This window comes from Danio rerio, chromosome 18 (assembly GCF_052040795.2).
Source record: "Danio rerio strain M-AB ecotype USA chromosome 18, GRCz13ab, whole genome shotgun sequence".
NCBI classification, from domain to species: domain Eukaryota; kingdom Metazoa; phylum Chordata; class Actinopteri; order Cypriniformes; family Danionidae; genus Danio; species Danio rerio.
Window position 1 is genome coordinate 47,823,221 of NC_141038.1, and position 24,943 is coordinate 47,848,163.

At 39.2% G+C, this 24,943-nt stretch overlaps 1 protein-coding gene across 2 annotated transcripts; it reads left to right on the forward strand.

The window, feature by feature from the left end:
* Positions 1-23,902, forward strand: dhx34 (DEAH (Asp-Glu-Ala-His) box polypeptide 34). Of its 2 annotated transcripts, none has more exons than NM_001128333.1 (17): positions 1-409; positions 1,000-1,490; positions 3,509-3,820; positions 4,056-4,310; positions 7,751-7,853; positions 7,935-8,152; positions 10,588-10,762; positions 12,384-12,577; positions 13,750-13,851; positions 13,934-14,203; positions 14,385-14,558; positions 15,502-15,607; positions 15,788-15,882; positions 18,327-18,608; positions 18,903-19,088; positions 21,453-21,594; positions 23,462-23,902. In NM_001128333.1, exons 1-17 carry the CDS (start codon positions 196-198, stop codon positions 23,593-23,595), a joined length of 3,453 nt encoding a protein of 1,150 aa, NP_001121805.1. In that variant the 5' UTR covers positions 1-195; the 3' UTR covers positions 23,596-23,902. The 2 variants fall into 2 exon arrangements, 1 of the variants encoding a protein (NP_001121805.1); XR_015514324.1 differs by having other exon boundaries at positions 2-409; positions 14,385-14,831; positions 15,144-15,607; positions 23,462-23,711.
* The last annotated feature ends 1,041 nt before the right edge of the window (positions 23,903-24,943 follow it).

Consider the following 24,943-nt stretch of genomic DNA (forward strand, 5'->3'; position numbering starts at 1 on the left):
GGACTGTAAACACAGACGTACCATAAACGGTCCGTTCAAATTACTACTCCGTTTCGAGGAAAACTGCTGTCATAAGTGCTGCACAATTATTAATAGAGAAATGTTCGCGTGTTTGAGTAATTAAGAAAAAGCCTCAAGTGGAAGTTCTGTTCACGCTGATACCATGTCTGCGAGTGACTCTTTTACTGGCTGAAAATGTCCCGTAAGGATGAAGAGAGTCGGAGCTGGGACTGGGACAGCCCTCGCTGCCGAGCCCAGCTGGATGAGGTGTTTTTCCGCCAGCATGACTACATCCAGGCGGGCAGCGCCGAACACAAGGAGTTCTGGAGCTTCTTCGAGCGGTTCCAGAGTTTTAAAGCCAAGAAAGAGATGACGGCCTCCAAATCCAGCAGACAAGAAAAACACGTCGGTACTGAACTCTATGAAGATATACAGTAAAAGTCAAAATTATTAACTTATAATAATTTTATAAGTTAATAAAATTAACTATTGTGAATGTCTTTTCTTTTTAAATAATTTAGGGAATATGTTTAACAGAGCAAGGAAATGTTCACAGTATGTCTGATAATATTTTATCTTATGCAAAAGTCTTAATTGTTTTATTTCGGCTAGAATAAAAGCAGTTTTGAATGTCTTATAATCATTTTAAGGTCAATATTATCAGCGCCCTTAAACAATATTGTTTTTCATTGTCTACAGAACCAGTGTTTTACAATGACTTGCCTAATTACCATAACTTGCCTTATTAATCTAGTTGAGCCTTTAAATTGTTCATTAGGCTGAATACTAGTGTCTTGAAAAATATCTAGTCAAATATTATTTACTGTCACCATGGCAAAGATAAAATAAATCAGTTATTAGAAATGAGTTATTAAAACTATTATGTTTAGAAATGTTCTTTCCATTTAAACAGAAATTGGGGAAATAAATGTACAGGAGGGTTGATTATTTTGACTTCAACCTCATATTATGAAATGTGATTTTTGTTATTTCACCCAGCTCTGCGTGAGGGGAAAGCCAAAAAGAAGACTGGATGTGTGGATCTGGGCCTTCCAAAAGACTACGATGCCAGATACCGGATCAACATCTCGGTGTGCTCCAGAGACATAGAGGAGCGGCTGGCAGGATCAGACCATCGGCGGAGAGAGAGCTCGGGTCCCGGCAGACAGGAGATCACAGACGGCCGCCTGGCTCTTTTACATTTCCTAGACTTTAACCAGAAACAGAGCTTCAGCAAACTTTCTAAGCTGAGAAGAGAGCAGAAGAGCCTGCCCATCTTCCAGTACCGGGACAAGATCGTGGAGCTGGTGAGGACTCACCCTGTGGTGGTGGTGGCTGGAGACACCGGATGTGGAAAGTCCACGCAGGTGCCCCAGTATCTGCTGGCGTCAGGAATCAACAACATCGCCTGCACTCAACCACGCCGCATCGCCTGCATCTCACTGGCCAAGAGAGTCAGCTTCGAGAGCCTCAACCAGTACGGCTCCAAGGTACAAACTTTTTTTCTTTTAAAACATCATTAGCCCCCTGTATGTTTTGCTCGCTAAATTCTGTTTAGTAGAGAGAAGATTTCTTCAACACATTTCTACACATAATAGTTTTAATAACTCATTTCTATTCACTGAATTCTTTTCTCTTTGCCATGATGACAGTAAATAATATTTGACTAGATATTTTTCAAGATGCTAGTATTCAGCTTAAAGTGACATTTAAAGGCTTAACCAGGTTAATTAGGCAAGTTGGGGTAATTAGGCAAGTCATTGTATGATGGTCTGTTCTGTAGACTATCGAAAACAATACTGCTTAAGGGGGTTAATAATATTGACCTTAAAATGATGGAAGATGGATGGATGGATTGTGAGATGGATGGATGGATAGTAAGATGGGTGAATGGATGGATAGTGGGATGGATGGATGGATAGTAAGACGGATGGATGGATAGTAAGATGAATGGATGGATGGATGCATAGTAAGATGGATATAGTAAGATGGTTGGATGAATGGATGGATAATAAGGTGAATGGATGGATGGATAGTAAAACGGACAGTAAGATAGATAGATGGATGGAAGGATGGATGGATGATAGTAAGATGGGTGGATGGATCGATAGTTGGATGGATGGTAATAAGATGGTTGGATGGATAGGTAGATGGATGGATAGTAAGATGGATGAATGGATGGATTGATGGTAAGATGGATGGATTTTATGGATAGTTTGATAGATGGATGAATACTTCGATGGATGGATAGTAAGATAGATAGTACCGTGGGTGGATGGATGGATAGTAAGATGGATAGATGTTAAGATGGATAGTAAGATGGGTGGATAGATAACTGGATGGATGGATTGTAAGATGGATAGATGGATGGATGGTAAGATGGCTAGTAAGATGGATAAGTGGATGGATGGAAGTAAGATGGGTGGATGGATGAATAGTAAGATATATAGATGGAGGGATGATAGTAAGATGGATGGATGGATGAATGTTTGGCTGGATAGTAAGATGGGTAGTAAGATATATAGATGGATGGATGATTGTAAGATGGATGGATGAATGGATTAATGGCTGGATAGTAAGATGGGTGGATGAATGGATAATAAGATGGGTGGATGAATGGATGGTAAGATGGGTGGATGGATAGTAAGATATTTAGATGGATGGATGATTGTAAGATGGATGGATGGATGAATGGCTGGATAGTAAGATGGGTGGACGAATGGATAGTAAGATGGGTGGATGGATAGTAAGATATTTAGATGGATGGATGGATTGATGAATGGCTGGATAGTAAGATGGGGTAGATGGATAAGTGGATGGATGGATAGTAAGATATATAGATGGATGGATGATTGTAAGATGGATGGATGGATGAATGGCTGGATAGTAAGATGGGTGGATGAATGGATAGTAAGATTGGTGGATGGATAGTAAGATATTTAGATGGATTGATGATTGTAAGATGGATGGATGAATGGCTGGATAGTAAGATGGGGTAGATGGATAGGTGGATGGATGGATAGTAAGATATATAGATGGATGGATGATTGTAAGATGGATGGATGGATGAATGGCTGGATAGTAATATGGGTGGATGAATGGATAGTAAGATTGGTGGATGGATAGTAAGATATTTAGATGGATGGATGATTGTAAGATGGATGGATGAATGGCTGGATAGTAAGATGGGTGGATGGATAGGTGGATGGATGGATAGTAAGATATATAGATGGATGGATGATTGTTTGTAAGATGGTTGGATGGATGAATGGCTGGATAGTAAGATGGGTGGATGGATAGTAAGATATATAGATGGAAGGATGATAGTAAGACGGATGGATTGATAGTATGATGGGTTGATGGACAGGTGGATGAATTGATAGTGAGATAGATGGATGGATGGATGGATGGATGGATGGAAGAAAGAAATAAAGAAACTGCAATAATATTGTAAGCTAGTTATGGGTTTATTTTAAAAATAGTGTGATCAAGTGTTTTCCCTCTTCAGGTCGGGTACCAGATCCGCTTTGAGACGAGCCGCACCCTAGCCACCAAACTGCTGTTCCTCACCGAGGGCCTGCTGCTCAGGCAGATCCAGCAGGACGCGTCGCTGGGCCAGTACCAGGTGCTGATCGTAGACGAGGTGCACGAGCGACACCTCCACTGTGACTTCCTACTGGGAGTTCTGCGCTCCCTGTTGTCTCTGCGTCCTGACCTGCGGCTCGTGCTCATGTCGGCCACCATCAACATCAAGCTCTTCTCCAGCTACTTCAATGACGCTCCTGTGCTGCAGGTGCCAGGCAGACTCTTCCCCATTCAGGTCAGTTCACTTATGATGTTCATAACATTATGTACACCAACATGACTGCTTTATACATGAATAGATTTGAGATGTAATAATTAAATTTGGCAAATATTATATCACAGTACTCAAAAACAAATATCACAGGTGCATATTTTGCCAGTATTGTGCGTTCATGCAGACTTGCAGTGTTCATGCATGTTTGTTTTTAAATTGCTGACTCTGTAAGTTTCTCATTTGCGTATATGCACAGGTAATCTACCAGCCTATTCCTCCAGAAGAGCAGGTGTCACGCTCTGAGAAGCTGGACCCGCGGCCGTACCTGCGTGTTCTGCAGGGGATTGACCAGCGCTACCCGCAGGAGGAGAGAGGAGACCTGCTGCTGTTCCTCAGCGGAGTGGCTGAGATCTCCACCATCCAGGAGGCCTGCCAGACGTACGCCACACACACACAGCGCTGGATCGTCCTCCCTCTGCACAGCACACTCTCGCTGGCACAGCAGGATAAGGTACATGTTACTAATTCCTTAGTTTTTTTATTTCCACCTGGGGCTTCTAGAGATGGTGCAACACCACTTGATGATATCCAAGGCCTGTGAAAAGATGATGCCATCCATCGAGGACTTTGAGGACAACACATACACTTAATACTAAGGGTGTCACGATCCTCCAAATCCTTGATTCGATTACATTTTCGATTCTAAAGGCACGATTCGATTCGATTTTCGATTATGAATAATTCATTAATTAATGACCAATTAATTATTTGTAGCCTACCGTTTAAACTTCCTGACCTGCGTGGTCTTTGTTTTACCCATAAAGAAATCATACAGTAAATGAATAAAGGCAAGATACACACATAATTACCACCTGTCAATCACTTTTTCCTGCGGGACTCGTGAATAGGCAGTGATCTGTGTCGTTATAATGGCGTCAGTAAAAAAAGACGCACAACCAACAGGAACCAGCCAACAGTATCTGAGGTGTTCGCTAAAATGACTAAGTACAAGTGAGTGAAAGATTGAAGCAGTCCTCTGACTGCCTGGACCTGCTGTCTCGAGCGCATGGCTGCATATGCGTCTGTGTCTGTGTGGTCATGTGATGTGCATTTTCCGAGGTAGTGAGGAAGGAGGCGCTGCTCAGAAATGCTACACGCCACTGTGGATGTCAAATCGTTGTCGTTTTAAAATGCCATTTAAAAACAAAGACAGTGTAAACAGGGCCTGAGTGTGAACTTTTCGCGAGCGGATTTGCAACGGGGTCTGGCGGAGGATCGCGATGCCGGTGTTGTCTATCGGACGAACCGTACATAATGCGTACATAACAGAGCTTGCAAAACTGTGTTTTTTTTGTCGACAACACAAACGTTGTCAACATAACTCACTGGAAATGCAAAATGCTTACACACCGGCGACTTCATTGAAAGAGGAGAGGGTTTAAGTTCTGTCGACGGGTCTCCTGCTTCTGCAGTTTAACAAGCACTTCAACAAGCCTGTTTTTTTCCCGCTTGGCAAGCCAAGCTGACGTGACATGGGGGCGTGGCAGCATCGACGATTCTATTTTTTGATTCGATAATCGAAATTGAGCATAAATTTCGATCGAAACTCGTGTCTCCTTTTGAGTGAAGGTTCCAGCCGTTAAATCGCCCTCTTGAGGCTGGATATAGTACAAGTCATAAAGCCCACCTCCTCGTTTTAATGAACGAGACTTGAACTCAAAAAAAAAAAAATCAAAGTTGCAATAAAATGTCCCAAAAGATGGTTTTGGTCAATGAAGGCACTGGTTATCAAGCAGATATAGGTGCAGATGTTCAGTTTTGTAAATGTTTTTAGCCAGTAATGTAATGCTATGAAAATGGCGCGTGTCATCATGATTGACAGTTGTGATTGACAGTTTCTCTTAACAGACCGTCGGGAGGAGACTGAAGTGTTATTATACGATTTCTGTGTAATTTTACCATGACAAAATGAGTTCAGCAGTAAACTATACTTTCCGACCTACACATTTTTATAGGCCCCCTACCTGGCCACTATAGTTGAATTAAAAAATAATATTAATATAATATATATTTTTTTTAATAAAATGAATCTATAATGAATTGCCTGCATTTTAAAATAAATGACACACAGTACAGGGTGACGCAGTAGGTAGCGCTGTCGTCTCACAGCAAGAAGGTTGCTGGTTCGAGCCTCAGCTGGGTCAGTTGGCGTTTCGGTGTGGAGTTTGCACGTTCTCCCTGCGTTCACGTGGGTTTCCCTTTGGGTGCTCAGGTTTCCCCCACAGTCCAAAGACATGCAGTACAGGTGAATTGGGTAGGCTAAATTGCCCGTGGTGTATGAGTGTGAATGAGTGTGTGTGGATGTTTCCCAAAAGATGGGTTGCGGCTGGAAGGGTATCTGCTGTGTAAAAACGTGCTGGATAAGTTGGCGGTTCATTCCGCTGTGGCGACCCCGAATTAATAAAGGGACTAGGCCAAAAAAAAAAATAAATACAGTACATATATTTCTAGTCTACAAAGATTTAATTAATTTTTAAAGCATTTTAAGCACACTTTGAAAAAATATATACTAATACTAGTGAAAATTAATGGATTTTAATATACTTAAGTTAATTGAAGCAGTACTAAAAATGTATATTTAAGGGTATTTTAATGTATAACTTCTACAAACTTAAAATGTATATAGTTTGGATAGCACCTGCATAAAATACACACTTATTAATGATTCCTACTTGTCTTCCTCATGATGAAGAGTAGGCAAAATCTGATATGTAGGAAGGGGTATAATAATAACTTTAACTGTTAAAATCTATTAGTTACTAGTTATTTAGTCAAAGCTATGAGTAACTAATGAAATTATGATGACTAATAACCTTTAATTTTCCGAATTTGATTGCAGTGCAGTAATGTGCAGCTTTTGCAAAGCTACTTTGAAATAATCATGTTTGTGAAAAGTGCTATAAAAATAAACTTGAATTGCGTTGAATACATGTGCACTACAGGGTTCTCTAGGAGAAGGTTATGTTAGTATACAAACACCAAGACTAAATCTTTTGGTCATAAAAAAACTATTCGTTAGCTGGAAAAAAAGTTAAATATTCACAATAAACTGAAACTAACAACAGTCAGTGAAAAACTAACTGGAATTAAATATAGATTAGGAAAAAACTTTAGTTTTTAGACTTAATCAGCAGTCATTCTGTAGTGGGAAATACCAGTAGATGCGCTTTTATTTTCTTTCGACTTATTCCTTTATTTATCAGAGGTCACCACAGCAAAATGAACCGCCAACTTATCCAGCATATGTTTATAGGTCTTTAAGCTAGTTTTGAACTGAGTCTGAGCCATAAACAATATCAGGAAGGCTATTCCACAGTTAAGGAGCCATATATGAGAAGGTTCAACCTCCTTTAGGTTAAAAATCAGGATTATTCCACCAAGTATTGCTTCCTTAGCTCTAAACAAAATTAAAAGTAGCATATAATTCATTCATTCATTTTTTTTCGGCTTAGTCCCTTTATTAATTTGGGGTCGCCAGAACGAAGTAAACTGCTAGCTTATCCAGCATATGTTTTATGCAGCGGATGCCTTTCCAGCTGCAACCCAGTACTGGGAAACATCCATACACACTCATACACACACACATACATACACAACGGCCAATTAGTTTATTTAATTAACCTATATCACATGTCTTTGGACTGGTGGGGGAAACTGGAGCTCTCGGAAGAAACCCAAGCGAACACGAGGAGAACATGCACACAGAAATGCCACTGAACCAGCCGGGACTCGAACCAGCAACCTTCTTGCTGTAAGGCAACAGTGCTAACCACTAAGCTACCATTTTAACATATTGTTTTATTATATAAGCACAATAGTAGCCTGTTTTTCTGTCCTTTAGATGTCATGGATTTGATATTTGGCTTATAGTGTGCCCTCTTTGCCCTCCAGGTGTTTGACATTGCACCTCCAGGGGTAAGAAAATGCATAATTTCCACCAATATTGCAGAGACCTCAGTCACCATCGATGGAGTTCGCTTTGTGGTTGATTCAGGTTAATAATTTAAATTTATTTTATTTTATTTAAGATGTTATAATCGTCCTTCTTAAAACATGTTTTTATGTCTCGTTGTAGGAAAAGTGAAAGAGATGAGTTTTGACCCCAAGGCCAAGATGCAGAGGCTGCAGGAGTTCTGGATCAGCAGGGCCAGTTCCGAACAGAGGAAAGGTCGTGCGGGCAGAACTGGACCGGGGGTCTGTTACCGACTCTACTCTGAATCTGATTACGATGCCTTTGCACCATATCCCGTCCCTGAGATCCACAGGGTGGCGCTGGACTCGCTCATCCTACAGGTACTTACTTAATACTGTAGGAACTAACATTTGCTGTTATTCTAAATCAACATTAAGCAATGCTTTTGTCAAAATAGGGCTGTAAAATATATAATTTCAGCATAAATATTGCAATGCGGGCCTCCAGAATAGTCACATGACCACCGGACACCATAGTTCAGAACAAACGTGATTTTAGATTCGGTTTTTTAGATTAGATTCAACTTTATTGTCATTACAAATGTACAAATAAGAGGCAACAACATGCAGATTAGGTCTAATGAAGAGTGCAATAGCAGCAAGCACAGGATATAGGTATAAGGGTTAATAATAGTGGGTAAAAACTATGGATAATATTTACAGATAGATCCACTATGAGCATACAGTAATATATAAGTCATATTAACTATAATCAGAGATTTACAAAAAGATGAACAAACTGCACAGGTTTCTATTTGCTATAATCAGGAATTACAAATAGGTATGTATATCATACGTTTCCAAATGTACAGTTAAAGTCAGAATTATTAGCCCCCCTGAATTATTAGACTCCCTGTTTTTCTCCAATTTCTGTTTAACAGAGAGAAGATTTATTCAACACATTTATAAACATGATAGTTTTAATAACTCATCTCTACTAACTGATTTATTTTCTCTTTGCCATGATGACAGTTCTTCTATACAGCTTAAAGTGACATTTAAAGGTTTAACTAGGTTAATTAGGTTAACTAGGCAGGGTAATTAGGGTAATTAGGCAAGTAATTGTATAATGATGGTTTGTTCTGTAGACTATAGAATTTTTTTTAGCTTAATGAAGCTAATAATTTTGTACTTAAAATGGTGTTTAAAAAATTTAAAAAAGGCTTTTATTCTAGCCAAAATAAAACAAGTAAGACTTTCTCCAGAAGAAAAAATATTATCAAACGTACTGTGAAAATTTCCTTGCTCTGTTAAACATCATTTGGGAAATATTTAAAAAAGAAAAAGAAATCAAAGGGTGTCTAATAATTCTGACTTCAACTGTATATATGCAGTGGATATGTACATTTACAAATGGGTATGTACAGTGTAGTGCAATGATTTTGCACTATATTAAGTGAGTAGTCAGTGCAATTGCAGTTTAGCTATGAGTTTGAGTTTTTAAGGCCTGTGGTTGTTGGGGCACAAGCAATCATAACATTTGACACTAAAAGAAAGAGTTTCTTTCTTTTGTTAAACACTAAAGATGATATTTTGAAGAAAGCTGAAAACCTGCAACCATTAAATTTCATATTAGGATACAAATACTATGACAGTCAATGATTACAGGTTTTCAGCTTTTTTCAAAATATCGTCTTTAGAACAGAAGAAAGAAACTCCTATACAGGTTTGAAGTGAGTAAAGGGTGAGTAAATTATGACAGAATTGTCATTTTTGGGTGAATTGTCCCTTTAATTGTGTTTAATTATTTATATGGGGAAGACTATACAGTGTTGTTTTACGTTTGGATTATTCAACTCCCCATTAAACCACCAATTTTATGTTTTTTATTTTTATCTTTGCTGTATTGCATTTATTTATGGTTGTAATTTATTATGTTATACCATACCTGTCAACCCTCCGGGATTCTCCCGTATTTTACAGTTCTATCCCGCTATCATCCCGTAAAGGTATTTTCCCGTATTTCTCCCGTATTTTCAGTCTTTTTCTGATAAATAAACTCTCTAATAAATTCTCTGGCAATAATCAATTAAGAGCCGATCCTCCCTATACACAACCCCTACCGCCGAACCACCAGGGGCCCGCCCTTGCTCTTAAATGTGAATCTGTTCTGTGCGTTTGGTTTATTTAGGCATGAAAACACTGAAATAAATATAAAAACGGCGGCATCCCTTTTTTTTCATTACAGGGGCCGTCGCCCTTCCCATACAATCCTCAAAGCAGTCATATAGCGGTGCGTGACTGTCAACAGACGCGCTTTATATTGATAAACAGATGCTGTTTCTCAAACAGATTCTGTACATGCTATGTGAAGCAGAGTGAAAGTCTGGGTTTTGGGTGCGTTTTTGAACAGACATTTACACATAATTAATAATAATAACATCTAAAGATGTCGATTTTGGTGGGGGTTTTTCCAAACACAACTAATTTTGTCCTAAATGAGTGTAAAAAGTTAGAAAAAGCAAGAGAAAATATCAAGGGTAATATCCCTTGTTATGGTGGGCATATCACTTATTTTCACATCCCAATGTTGACAGGTATGTGTTATACCCAGATGCACTTGCCTAAAAACCATCCCAATCAGTCTGAAATTATGAATATAATAAAATATTATGCCATAGTTAGAGTATCTGTGAAGTTTCGTCTCAAACTATAATAAATAAGCATACTTTATTTATTGTTATTATTCTATAAATGCCCCCTTTTTCAAATGGAAGCAAAAGTATATCTGTTTAAATGCAAATGTGTTTGTGCAGATGAAGAGTATGGGTCTGGGGGACCCTCGCACCTTTACCTTCATCGACCCTCCTCCTGCCTCCAGTATTCAGACTGCAGTGACGTACCTGAGAGAACAGGGGGCGCTGGATGAACACGGGGAGCTCACTTCCATTGGCAGACTGCTGGCTCAACTGCCTGTGGATGTGGTCATTGGTAAACCACCACACTAGCTGCTGTTTTTTTTGTCATTACCAACATAATAAAAACACTAGAGTAATACTATAGTAAGTAAAAAAAAAGCTACAGTACTGTAGAAATGCTGTAAAATGAGAATGCTTTCAAAAATAGTGCATACATACATTTTGTTTGATTATTTTAACTTATATTAACTGAATCAAATCAACATTTGGCTTGACCACATTTTGGTACGCTTGTCCATAGTTTTTTGCTGGCAGGGTTTTTGAGGCGCCTTTGAGATGTTACCAAAGTTGTTCTGGATTTAGTTTCAGGTCTCAGTTTGTTCAGTTTCTTCATGTCATTCCAGACAGACTGGATGATGAGCAGATCAGGTATCTGTGTGGAGCACCGGCTGTTGTCAGGCTTCTTGTGCAGACAGTAATCTCACTGTAGAATTACAATTAATAACAAAAAATAATGTTTGAAAATTCAGTCATTTATTTACTTTCTTTTTGGCTCAGTCCCTTTATTAATAAGGGGTCGCCACAGCGGAATGAACCGCCGACTTATCCAGCATATGTCTAATGCACTGGATGCCCTTTCAGCCACAACCCAACACTGGGAAACATCCATACACTCCTGCATTCACACACATACACTACGGCCAATTTAGTTTCAAGAGTTCACACTTAGCTGATGATTGATTATAAAGCTTGTTTGGCATGCTCTCGCGGGAGAGAGCCCTGAGCTTATGAGATTCTCGAGCTCAGGGTTCCCTCCCGTTGCAAGGCGGGAGGGGAGTTTTAGCTCAGGTAGATCTCGAGAACTCCCCTGCTGTAGTAACCAATGAACATTTAGTGATTGCTCTTGGAGATAACTACATACTAGAAGCATGTCTATGGTGCCGATTTGGATTAGTCAATTAACTTAATTTGCATGTTTTTGGACGGTGGGAGGAAACCGGGGAACCCGGGGGAAACCCACGTGAGCACGGGGAGAAAGTGCAAAATCCACACAGAAATGTCTACTGCTTTGGTAAAGCCTGGATTCAGAGACATTCTTGCTGTGAGGCAACAGTGCTACGCACTGGGCCACCGTGTCACCCATCTAGGAAGAAGGAGGAGTAGGGGTGGAAGGGGGGACTCTTCAAAACGAAGATAGCAGTGAAATGAAACCCAGGGTATTTATAGTAGTTTAGGAGTCATCTGATTGGAGCATTGTGAATTGGATAATGCGGATCAGCCGCTAGCAATCATAAGCATGTGATCCTCTTGAAATTAGTATATACATAAACTTCACTTATTCAACTCACCTATAGCGAATGTCTTTGGACTGTGGGGGAAACCGGAGCGCCCGGAGGAGCCCACAGTTTCTACACAGAAATGCCAACTGACCAAGTCGTGGCTCGAACCAGCAACCTTCTTGCTGTGAGGCCATCGTGTTACACACTGAGCCACCGTCACGGAAATGTAAACTGATATTTCAAACTGACATGTTTACAGAAAAATATAGAAATAACCAACTTTAAACCTTTTTTGGTGAAAATACCAGTGGCTTTTGCACAGTACTGTACTGCATATCGCAGCAAAACCAAATATCACAATGTCAGATTTTTCTAATATCACGCAAGCCCTAATTCACACTTGTGTTTGTCCAGGTAAAATGTTAGTTTTGGGTTCTGTCTTCAACCTGGTGGAGCCGGTGCTGACGGTGGCCGCTGCTCTGAGTGTCCAGTCTCCATTCCTGCGCAGTGCTCAACACAACCCAGACTGCTCCACAGCTCGCCAGCCTCTCAACAGCAACCACGGAGACCCGTTTACTCTCATGAACACCTTTAACGCCTGGGTGCAGGTCAGTCTTTTCAAACAAAATTGACCGTAGTGTATGAGTGTGAATGAATGTGTATAGGTGTTTCCCAGTACTGGGTTGCAGCTGGATGGGCATTTGCTGCGTAAAACATATGCTGGATAAGTTGGCAGTTCATTTTAATGCGGTGACCCCTGATGAATAAAGAAACTAAGCCGAAGGAAAAGGAATGAACGATTAAGAGGTGACGTAGTGGCGCAGTAGGTAGTGCTGTTGCTTCACAGCAAGAAGGTCGCTGGTTCGAGCCTCGGCTGGGTCAGTTGGTGTTGGAGATCTGCGCGGGACTGAATTTTGAATCCCGCACCCGCCAGGTTTTAGCCCGAACCCGACCGCTCCCGCTTACATTCAGCATTTGTTGTCCCGCTGCCCGTTTTCTACCCGCCATGCCCGATCCCGCTAAAGAGCAGGGGGGAGAACAAAACCGAAAACCACCCAGCTATACAGAGTCCAGACAGCCTATAACAAGCTGTCTGTATAAACACATACACAGACAAAGCTCTCTCTCTCTCATTCAAGCTAAACACAGCATCCCGCTATTTCATTTACACACATACATACGCGTGCTCGCTCGGGAGTCGGGAGCGATATTGCTAGACGGCCCGCTCCCGTCCCAAATTAAACCCGTTACCGACCGCTCCCACGCTTTATTCGGAAATTTATTCCCGCTCCGCAGAAATCTGGTTGGGTCCTGCGGCTCCCGCGGGACAGCCGAGGGAATGCAGACCTTTAGTTGGCGTTTTTGTGTGGAGTTTGCATGTTCTCCCTGCATTCGCGTGGGTTTCCTCCAGGTGCTCCGCTTTCCCCCACAGTCCAAAGACATGCGGTACAGGTGAATTGGGTAGGCTAAATTGTCCGTAGTGTATGAATGTGAATGAGTGTGTATGGATGTTACCCAGGGATGGGTTGAAGCTGGAAGGGCATCCGCTGCGTAAAACATATGATGGATAAGTTGGCGGTTCATTCCGCTGTGGCGACCCCAGATTAATAAAGGGACTAAGCCGAAAAGAAACTGAATGAATGAGTTTTGGTTGCTTTTACACTCTGGTGACCAGCAGGTGGCGCTAGTTTGTGTTTTATTTTATTTATTTTTTCTCTCCAAATCATCAAAACATGAAATCATTTTGCAGTTGCTGTTAATATCTATGCGAAATCCACAGGTAAAAGCAGACAGAGGAAGTGGCTCCAGAAAGTGGTGCAGACGGAGAGGTCTGGAGGAACAGAGGCTTTACGAAATGGTGAACTTGAGAAGGCAATTCAAAGTCAGCAGCTTTCTATCTAGTTTTTAGACTTTCCAAAAGCCGTGAGTGTGGTCCTAATTGTGTGCGATCTGGGTCTGCACAGGAGCTGCTGCGCTCTCATGGTCTTCTGGAGGATGATACGGGCAGAGCAACCGAACCGCAGGACCGAGCTCGACGCCGGGAGAGATTCACTGAGAGACAGAAGCTCCACCAGCTGAAGCGAGACCACGAGCTCCAGGAAAACACCAAGAGGAAAGTGCTGCGGCTGGAGGAGGGACTAGAAGGAGACGCTTCATCTGGGTCTGATGCGGAGGAATCAAGCACAAGCAGGAAAAAAAGAAAAGATGGTGCTGAACAGACTATGGATATACAGGTTTGATATACTGGTGATGACATCTATAAAGCTGAACATGTGTGACCGTTTCCTCAAGAAATCTGTCTATTTTTTCATAAAACCACCACATTGTTTTTTTAAATACAAATTATTTAAGAGTATTGATTTATTTTTGGGCAAAATAAGACCCATGCCCTTATTATTTGTCTGGTTGTTTCAGGAAGTCAAGTTCAAGTTGCGTCACAATGTGAATGAGCTGCAGGAGTCTGCATATGCCAGTGCTGCTCTGTCGTCATTGCAGCAGGCTCTGCTCAAACTGCTGCTGTGTCGGGGTCTGTACCCACAGCTCGCTATTCCAGATGAGCACAACGCTACGCGCAAAGACTCTGATCAGGTAAATGCTACACACTGACTGTAACTATAACCGTAAAATCAGCCAGTTAAAATCAGCCTTTTTCACTCAAACAAAATACTGAGTCATTATTTACTCTTTCAGAATTAAAAAAAAATACAAATTTTGCCACTAGAGGGCATGTTTTCACAACAAACAAAGGTGTAGTTTGATGACGCTGTGACTGAGTGTGAAATCATGAGAGTTGTGTTCCTCATTACAGCCAATGAAAGTCCTTCAGAAATCATGTTTATGTATGAGCTAAAGTGTTCATCGGTTATTTCCATGGTGTATGTATGGAATAAAGTCGCTGTCATAAATATTTCCTGTGTGTGGCTTTTTGATTCGTACTTGTAATCAGATCTTTGTGTCCCCTGTGAAACTGTATTTCACGTTTGTTTAGTACACCCATCATAAATTTAACAGTCATATACAAACAGACAAAGAAAATGTCGCATCTGTGTCTCTACTAATCGCAGGTTTTGGAATTGTACCCCTTTATAAAATTACCAGTACGTTCTGTTTTCCTTTACGTTTTTAAAATTAGAGATGCGTGAATTTTATTTACTCACCAAATATTTATGACAGCGATTTTATTCCATATATATGAAGCAAAACAATGTTGATTGTGAATAATGGATATGTCAGCTGTTTTGACCGACTTCTGTGTTCTGTTTTAATAATCTTGATTTACTGAAAGAACAGAAGAAAGAAGCTAAAACAGATTTGGAACATGTGGAGGATGAGTAAATCATGGTAGAATATTCATTTTTGGGTGAATCATCTCTTTAATTCTCACCATTAGCTACTATTGTATGGACAGGCTGCATCCAAAGTTCTTTTTTCTATGAATCATTTTGTGGTTGGAAAAAGAAAGAAGTGCGTGTATCACTGAAGTAAATAATTACTGAATATCGATTTTTGATTGAACTAACTTTTGTGTTAGGTATTCCACACACGAAATAAACAAGGTGTTGTGATCCACCCGACCAGTGTGTTTGCCAGTGATCCTGAAGTCCTGCACGTCCCTGAACATGAGACCAGCGAATTCGGTACAAACACTCTTTACACCAAAGAAGCATGAATCACGAGCAACTCTATCCTTAGTTTGCTCTCTTACATGTTTTCTCTCTCTTGCTCGTTCTCTCTCTCTCTCTCTCTCTCTCTCTCTCTCTCTCTCTCTCTCTCTCTCTCTCTCTCTCTCTCTCTATATATATATATATATGATAAAGGCCAGAGCAACAGGCATCAGTTGCTAGCATTCGTCACTCTCCTGGAAACAAACAAGCCTTACCTTTCAAACTGTGTGCGGGTCCCAGCCCTGCAGGTAAGTGAAAGCTGAGAAGCTCTTATTTTTTGTTATTGTTATTGTACTGTATGAACAACATTTACAGTTTTTCAAATGTGAACAATTAATCTGTGCAAATTAGTTAACTGAAAAACCCCTATTAGTTTTGGTAAACTTTAAAGGTGCCCTATTAAGAAAATCTGGGTATACTTGGGCATAGTCAAATAATAAAAGTGTCGTATATGGAAATGGCTATACTGTGAGCAAACACCAGTGTAAATTCCCAGTGAAACACAGACCAATCAGAACACAAAACAGACTGTTGTGAGACTCACAGGGCATGCCCTCATAGCTTGCATGTACTTTAGTTCATGTTCCTCATTTTTCAGACCTGATTAGCCACCGCATCATCAGGAGAGCACTAGCCAAAACAGAGACTGAAATGTTGATGCGGATCATCAATATGCACCCCAGGCTGCGTTTCATAAGGCAAAATGTTTACTAGTGAGACAACAATGATCATTTTCTTTTCTTAGTTATTTTTTAGTTAATATTTAACTTAGTATGTATGTGGGACTTTTATTTTGAAAAGGAGAGACACAGATTGTTTACTATGTGTTACTGAGCAATGACTCTAGATGCCATCTTTTTACATGCGCGTCTAGGGTGCAAAATATAGGATGAACGAATTAAACATTTGTTGAGTATGTTTTACCAAACACATGTAGACTGCTAAGTGTAAGTGTGTGAGTGCATGTTTAGGAATAACTCAGCTCTTGCTGTTCTTTTTCTGAAGTTAAAGAACTGCAAAGCACTTTACTAAACATCATCTTTTGATGCAGAGGTGGATATTAATTCCTGGCTGTGTTTACTTTGACATTCATTCATTCATTCATTCATTTTCCTTTGGCTTAGTTCCTGATTTATCAATGGTCACCACAGCAGAATGAACCTCCAATGACTCTGGCATATGTTTTACGCACCTTCCAGCCACAACAAAATACTACACGATACATCTCTTTCTGTCTCTTCTGTTGAGATTATTTATAATTTAGCCTACATTTTATCTGTTTGTGTGTGTGTGTGTGTGTGTGTGTGTGTGTGTGTGTGTGTGTGTGTGTGTGTGAGAGAGAGGAAGAGAGCAGGCTGCAAGCTTCAGAGCAGAGCTCATTAATATTCATGACCATTCCAAATATGGTCAATATGGACCTTCAGGTTTTTTTATATATATAAAATAGAGATTATTTGTGAAAAAATGTAAAAATATTTTATATGCTCATATATAAAAATTAAAATTTTACTCTGTTCATCAAATAATTTCAATCTTGGTGAGCATAAAAGACTTCTTTTTTGTTGAATTATTATATTTTATTGGATTTTTTAAGAACAACCACGAAGAAACACATACACGCACACACACGCATACACACACACACAAGACACTTGGCACTGTCTCGGACAAATCCCATACAATGAGTGAATGAACAAATAACTATGACAACATAGTTTAGCAAATGACAACAGAAAATAGAATAAAGAAGTTAAATTAAATATATATAAGACTTCTTTAAAAGTAAAATAAATAACCCAGTTATGTACATTGGATGCGTGATCTGATGTGGTCTATGCAAATAGAAAGATTAGATATACAGTTTGCGGTAATACTGAAAAATTTGACACTATTTGGCAACCCTTCCTCTTACACTTTAAAATTAATAAATAATTAATTATTTAAATAAATATGTGTATATGTATGCAATTATATAGCTGACCTATTTTCCCTGCCCCTGGCTTAGTTATGAATGGAGAGTATTTATTTTTGTTTTATATAAAAAAAAAAAAAAAATTATATATATATATATATATATATATATATATATATATATATATATATATATATATATATATATATATATAAACAATTTTCTTTTTATTAATTTATTTTCTACTGCTGTACTCTTTGCATATTTGTATTTATATATTTTCTGTATTGCTGTTTGGCCTAATACGTGTTGTTTTTTTATTATTATTATTTTCCTTAATGCAAGAATATGTAATTGTATTACTTTATTAGAGAGAAAGAAAACGTGAGCAAATTGTGTTCTGCCGCTACATTAGGAGCAGTTGTTGTCTAATGATTCTATGTATCTGATGCTGTGGCTCTCTGACTAATATATTTCAATAAAAAACAGAGTAAAAGTAAAATAAATAAATAAAATCTTACCTACCACAAACTTTGATGTTGCTCACTCTCCTTCGGCTTAGTCCCTGATTTATCATGAGGTGCCAAACATAATTTTTACCCTTTTTCACTTCCAGCAGCAACCCATTAACTCATGAACCCCAAGGGCTGGGAAACACCCATACACTCTTTCATTTACACATACTCATACAGGCCAAGTTTATCCAATTCACTTAATTGGACTTATTTGTTTTACTTTTCTTATTTTTCTTATTTTAATCCAACTTTGAATCTCTGGCAGGCTCTGCTGCTGGTGGCCAACTCGGTGAACAGTAATGCGGACTGCACGCGGTTGGTGGTGGACGGCTGGCTGGAACTGAGCTTGACTGATGGAGACGCGGCTCTAAAGGTGCTCTCCTCGGCCCTCAGTCTGCGGGCGGAATGGGAAAGGCTGCTTCAGGCTCAGCTCAGACAGAGCGGGTCTTGTTCCTCTGCTGGATTCGGCTCAAGTGGACCAAGAGTGTCCCGCAGAGAACTAGAGAAGCTCTGTGAGGGACTTGTGCGGTTTCTGCTGTACACTGAGGTAGTGACGTAAACACTGTAATGATGAGTGTGTATTACAACTGCATGATTAATCGTTGAAAGACCCACAAAATTTGAATAATACATGATCACAGTTTGCATGTTTATTAGACGATGGCCACAGCTATACATTCAGATCTGTGTTTGACCCAAAGAGAGCATGTATGATTATTAAACTGTGGCTGTTTTATTCTGTTTAACGTTATTTTTGAGGTACAAACAATCAAATAGTCAAATATGTGTATGTGATATTGCAATAATTGAATATTTGCATGACTCTGGTTTTTTCTGATAGGTTAATTATAGTTTGAAGCGTCTAACGGCGCTGCAGTCACAGAACCTGTATATCGGACCTCAGCAGGATCCGGATCTTTCTTCAGCTGCAGCTATCGGTTCTCTGTTTCCTGGGATGAAGGCAGAACCAGATCCCATTAAAGGAGGCCTGCGTTTGTGCAGCTACTTCACATACAACTGTCTCTGTGTAAGTACTGTTGTGTTTTTTGTCAACATAAAAAAGTAAACTAAATAAGGTTATTGCAACTTTTAATCTCACAAATGTTTTTCTCCTGTTTTTTCTAGTAGCACAATATAAACACAAATAAAAATATTAGAATAATTTGTTTACTTTTCCTGCAAGTCTGAGTGTACATTCTTGGAATTTATCTCATAACTTTTTTTTTTTCTCAGAATTATTAAGAGATATAAAATCCTTTAGCATAGTCACAATATAATGAGAAATATATGTTTGTAATTGTAAGAAAGCCGACAAACCTAATTATGTGAAATATTCTTGCAATTCAGAATTGCTAAATATGAACTCTGGTGGGAAATGAAGCTAAAATCACCTGTCTGGTCTCTTTGTTTTCATTCAAAAAAGAGCTTCCATAAATGTGGACTTTTATTCTTTCAGTTCTGTGAGAAATTGCAGAGATAAACTGTACATTTCAGAATACCACGACACAGTAACACATCATAACAGTGAGATAAAAGATTAAAACTTTTTCCAAAGAATTGTTTTCTTGGAGAAACAGAAATCTGTGATATGGAAGCTCACATTGTTGGAGGAAGCACAAACAATTGTGAAATGTAAATCGGAAAATTGTAAATTGAGATAATCTGAGATAAAAACTCACAATTAAAAGGAAAAAAAAATTAGCTAAAAATGTGATTTTTATTTTTGTGAAGTTTATTATATAATTTATTATAACTAATTTCGAGAGGATCACGTGCTTATGATTGACACGGCTGGCCCCGAGTCAAGCTAATGTATGATCCACCAATCAGACGATTTCTAACTTAGTATAAAGAACCAAAGCTTCTTACCTTTTGTCATCTTCATCTTGAAGAATCCCCCCTTCCACCCCCCTCTCCTTCTCTCTTTCCTCTATAGGGCAGGACTGCGGCCCAGTGGCCAGCACTGTTGCCTCACAGCAAGAATGCCTCCGGTTCAGGTCTCTAACCAGCCAGTCGGCATTTCTATGAGGAATTGTTCTCCCCATGCTCGCATGGGTTTTCATGCGAGCATGGGGAGCATGAGGGTCCTCCAGTTTCCTCCCACAGTCCAAAACATGAGACATAAGTAAATTGACTAAACCAAATCATAGTCAAATTCCACCAGCAGCACACCCTCATAGCAATCCTTAAGCAGCAGGAAGGGGGAGGGGGATCTACCTGAGCTCAAACTCCCCTCTTGCTCGAGGGCCTTATAAGCTCAGGGCTCTCTCCTGGGACAGCATGCCAAACTAGCTTTATTACCAATTATCAGCTAAGTGTGAACTCTTGAATAATACAAAAAACTGATTTTTCATCCTGTCAGTGCGGAAAAGAATTATGACGTGTGTAACAGGGCAGCTAGTGAAGTGCTATGCAGGTAAACCTCACTCCTCTGACCTCAAAAGGTGCTCTAGCAACAGATGCTAGAGGCCATGATCTTTAGACTCCTTGTTAGAGCAACCGACTCCCATGTTGAGAATCACCGGTTCGATTCCAGCTCAGAGCAGGTTGGGTGCAGTAGGACCGGTGGGTTACACATGGGGGCTCGTCCGGGTTGGGAGTGAGGTTTAGGGTGGTGAGTGTGACAGAGGCCAGCTAGTGAAGTGCTGTGCAGGTAAACCTCACTCCTCTGACCTCAAAAGGTTCTCTAGCGGTAACCGCTAGGTCTTTAGCCTCCTTGTTAGAGCAAACAACTCCCTTACAGAGAATCACCAGTTCGGTCCCAGCTCAGAGTGGGTTGGGTGCAGTAGGACTGGTTACACGTGTAAAGTTCTAAAAAATGTCTTACAATTATGATCTATAACTAGAAATTGTGACTTTCTAACACATTTGTGAGTAAAAACATCAATTACCAGATGCAAACTCCTAAAAATATAGTAAATCCCTCAAAATTGAAATATTATGATTGTTTTTTTTTCATGGTTTTGAATTAGGATTATGTTTATTCTGATTTTACATCTTTTAATTTTTTTTTTTTACCCGAAAATAGATGATTCCAACAAGTAAACTCAAAAATGCAAGTTAAAAATCGTGAAAATTGCTTGATTGACTCACAGGTTAGAAATCACCACGAGTTTATAAAACAATTCTGATGAAAAGTGAACTGCAAGATTAAACTAAACATAATAGTGTTAATAACTGATTTCTAATAACAGATTTCTTTTATCTTTGCCATGATGACAGCACATAATAGTTTATTATAATATTTAAATATCTCAGTTATGATTGTAAACTCGAATTGTGGAAAAAATATCAGACTTTTATTCCACTTTTATTATGATTCAAAGGCTGAAACAAGCTGACACTGTACAGTCAACGGTTTTTCTCTGTGTTTGTAATATGTGTGACACAGGACTCTCAGGACTTGTACAGTGAGTGTTTGCGCAAGTTTTGGAGTTGCCCTCGCTGTGACTTTTACATGCCTCTCACACCTCTGGAGCGCATGCAGCACGAGGCCTCCTGCAGGCCGGCAGAGGAACAGCAGTCCGAGGACGGTGAGATTTTTTCATTAGCTTTTGGATTATTACGGAAAATATACTCTGCCATCAACAAAGGTTTGATTCTTCGTTACATTAACTAAATAACAACTATGTACTGCTACATCTTAACATTGTTTTAAAGTGTAGTAACCATAGTATTAGTTGAATAGTAGACTCCAAGCCATTGAATTAATAGAAAACAAATGCACAGCTGAGGTGGTCATCCAAAGTGTTTCATTATAATTAGGGAGTTATTCCCTCTATAGTTACTACACCTTAAAACATTGTTGTGTTTGAAGACAATCGTCAGATTTTTGTCCGCAAACTACTTCATTGTGTAGGACTAGTTTCTTGCACATCTCATCTAAAGCCTTCTGTTTTGATTTCATTTCATTTTTGTCTTTTTATTTAGCTGTTGAATAAATAATTTAGTGTTTAACAGCAGATGGCACTCTAGAATAGTTTTTAACAGCAGATGGCACTCTAGAATAGTTTTTAACAGCAGATGGCACTCTAGAATAGTTTTTAACAGCAGATGGTGCTCTAGAGTAGTTTTTAACAACAGATGGTGCTCTAGGCTAGTTTTTAGCAGCAGATTGTGCTCTTGGCTAGTTTTAAACAGTAGATGCCACTCTAGACTAGTTTTAAACAGCAGATGCCACTCTAGACTAGTTTTAAACAGCAGATGCCACTCTAGACTAGTTTAAAACAGCAGATGCCACTCTAGACTAGTTTAAAACAGCAGATGCCACTCTAGACTAGTTTAAAACAGCAGATGCCGCTCTAGACTAGTTTTTAACAGCAGGTGGTGCTCTAGAGTAGTTTTTAACAGCAGATGCCGCTCTTGGCTCGTTTTTAACAGCAGATGCCACTCTGGACTAGTTTTTAACAGCAGATGCCACTCTGGACTAGTTTTTAACAGCAGATGCCACTCTGGACTAGTTTTTAACAGCAGATGCCACTCTGGACTAGTTTTTAACAGCAGATGCCACTCTGGACTAGTTTTTAACAGCAGATGCCACTCTGGACTAGTTTTTAACAGCAGATGCCGCTCTTGGCTCGTTTTTAACAGCAGATGCCACTCTGGACTAGTTTTTAACAGCAGATGCCACTCTGGACTAGTTTTTAACAGCAGATGCCACTCTGGACTAGTTTTTAACAACAGATGGTGCTCTAGACCAGTTTTTAGCAGCAGATTGTGCTCTAGGCTAGTTTTTAGCAGCAGATTGTGCTCTTGGCTAGTTTTTAGTAGCAGATTGTGCTCTTGGCTAGTTTTTAACAGCAGATGCCACTCTGGACTAGTTTTTAGCAGCAGATGGTGCTCTAGGCTAGTTTTTAGCAGCAGATGGTGCTCTAGGCTAGTTTTTAGCAGCAGATGGTGCTCTAGGCTAGTTTTTAGCAGCAGATTGTGCTCTAGAGTAGTTTTTAACAGCAGATGCCACTCTGGACTAGTTTTTAACAACAGATGGTGCTCTAGACCAGTTTTTAGCAGCAGATTGTGCTCTAGACCAGTTTTTAGCAGCAGATTGTGCTCTTGGCTAGTTTTTAACAGCAGATGCCACTCTGGACTAGTTTTTAACAGCAGATGGTGCTCTAGACTAGTTTTTAACAGCAGATGCCACTCTAGACTAGTTTTTAACAGCAGATGGTGCTCTAGACTAGTTTTTAACAGCAGGTAGTGCTCTAGGCTACTTTTAAACAGCAGATGCCGCTCTAGACTAGTTGTCGGCTGTTTGAAACCCATACAGCACTATCTGCTGTTAAAAACTAATCTCAAAATCAATTTAAGAGAGAATATTGATGCAATTTGAAAATTTTAGAATGTCTTTAAATTTTACCAATCAATTGAAAATATAAATACCCTTTTTTGTTTTGTTCACAGAGTCTGAAAGTGTAAATCCGTCCTCGTCGTCTTCATCTGCTCTGACCAGGGTTTACCACTGTGATATCTGTAATAAAGACCTGACTCTCACCTCAACTGAGATCCTGAAACACAAACGGCAGCATCTGTCCTGAGCTCAAACATGACCAGACATGCACACAGAGCTCCACTCTCCATTCAGTTTTTTTTCTTATCTGTCATATTCTCTCCAGCACATGTGTAAATAAATCTGAAAACTCTGTTATGTCAATTTTCTTTATTCGTGGTTTCTTTGTACTGTTGAACACAAAACAATATATTCTGAAGAAGGTTAGAAACCAGAAGCCTTCTATAGCAGGAACAAAAAAACACGACGTCGATGGCTTTTTCCATCATTCTTCATTATATGCTCCTTTGATATTTTGTTTGTTAAACAGAAGACAAACTCAAACAGGTTTGGAACAAATAAAGGATGAGTAAATGATGACAGAATTTCCATTATTGGGTGAATTATCCCTTTAATTCAGTGTATTTGATCCTGAGGTTGTATTACATTGAGCAATGCGCCCTCTTGTGGACAAAACTAGTAAGTGTGTTAAAACAAATGACTCCATCTAGTGAACATTGTGGTTATTATTCTATACTATTAAAATCATATATGATTTTATTTTTATGTAATTTTAATCATAAATAACTTTGTTCTTTAAAGCACACACTTATTTTTATATCCTGGTGGGGACTTTCATAAACTTAATGAGGATTCTACTGTACAAACCATATATAGACCATTTAGATGGATGTAAAAAAAAACGATGGTCCCAATGTTATTCCTGTTTTACATTTTTTTATTTCTATAGCTACTGAAAATCCAAAATAATGACAAATTATGTTATGATAGCTGTAAAACATTAAGTTATAGATGAATTGCCTTTTGATTCAGTTATGAAATAGTTAGCAAGCAAGAAAAGCTCATGGGCCAATGACATGACAACTTTGAAGTGGTCTAGTATCCACCCCTGACAGGAAACAATATGCAGTTTTACATTTAAATACTTCATTTAGTATGGTTTAGAAACAGGTTTGCCTGTGGGGACCTTTAAGTTCCCAAGGTGAAAAGTACCATAGTCTTATCTGTGCTCTCCAGAGGGATATATTTTACCTGTTCAACTTTACTCGGATATTACTTTATTAGCCTGAGTCAGCAGATTTGCCAATTCGTGGTTTACCCGTGGAATTACTTTTAACCATTTGCAGGGATTAATTTTATATTATTGTTCAGCGATTATATTTATTTGGTTTCCTTACTTTACTAGATGTATATTTTACGAATTATAATGAAACACGAGCACACTTGTGTGGTGCAGGTGTGTTGTTTTTATGGTAACAGCTTGGCAGAGACATAACTATAAAAGTATACAGAAGAATGTGTGTTGAGTTACAATTTAATTCATATCGTAAAAGTTTACTTTAGATTGTAATATATTTAGTTTAAGCTTTATTTCA

Bases quoted from the DNA above. Each gene is read 5' to 3' on its own strand.
- dhx34 (NM_001128333.1), top strand. From the start codon at position 196: ATGTCCCGTAAGGATGAAGAGAGTCGGAGCTGGGACTGGGACAGCCCT. The intron at 7,854-7,934 runs GTTAATAATTTA...GTCTCGTTGTAG, and splicing joins TCGCTTTGTGGTTGATTCAG to GAAAAGTGAAAGAGATGAGT. The intron at 10,763-12,383 runs GTAAACCACCAC...GTGTTTGTCCAG, and splicing joins GCCTGTGGATGTGGTCATTG to GTAAAATGTTAGTTTTGGGT.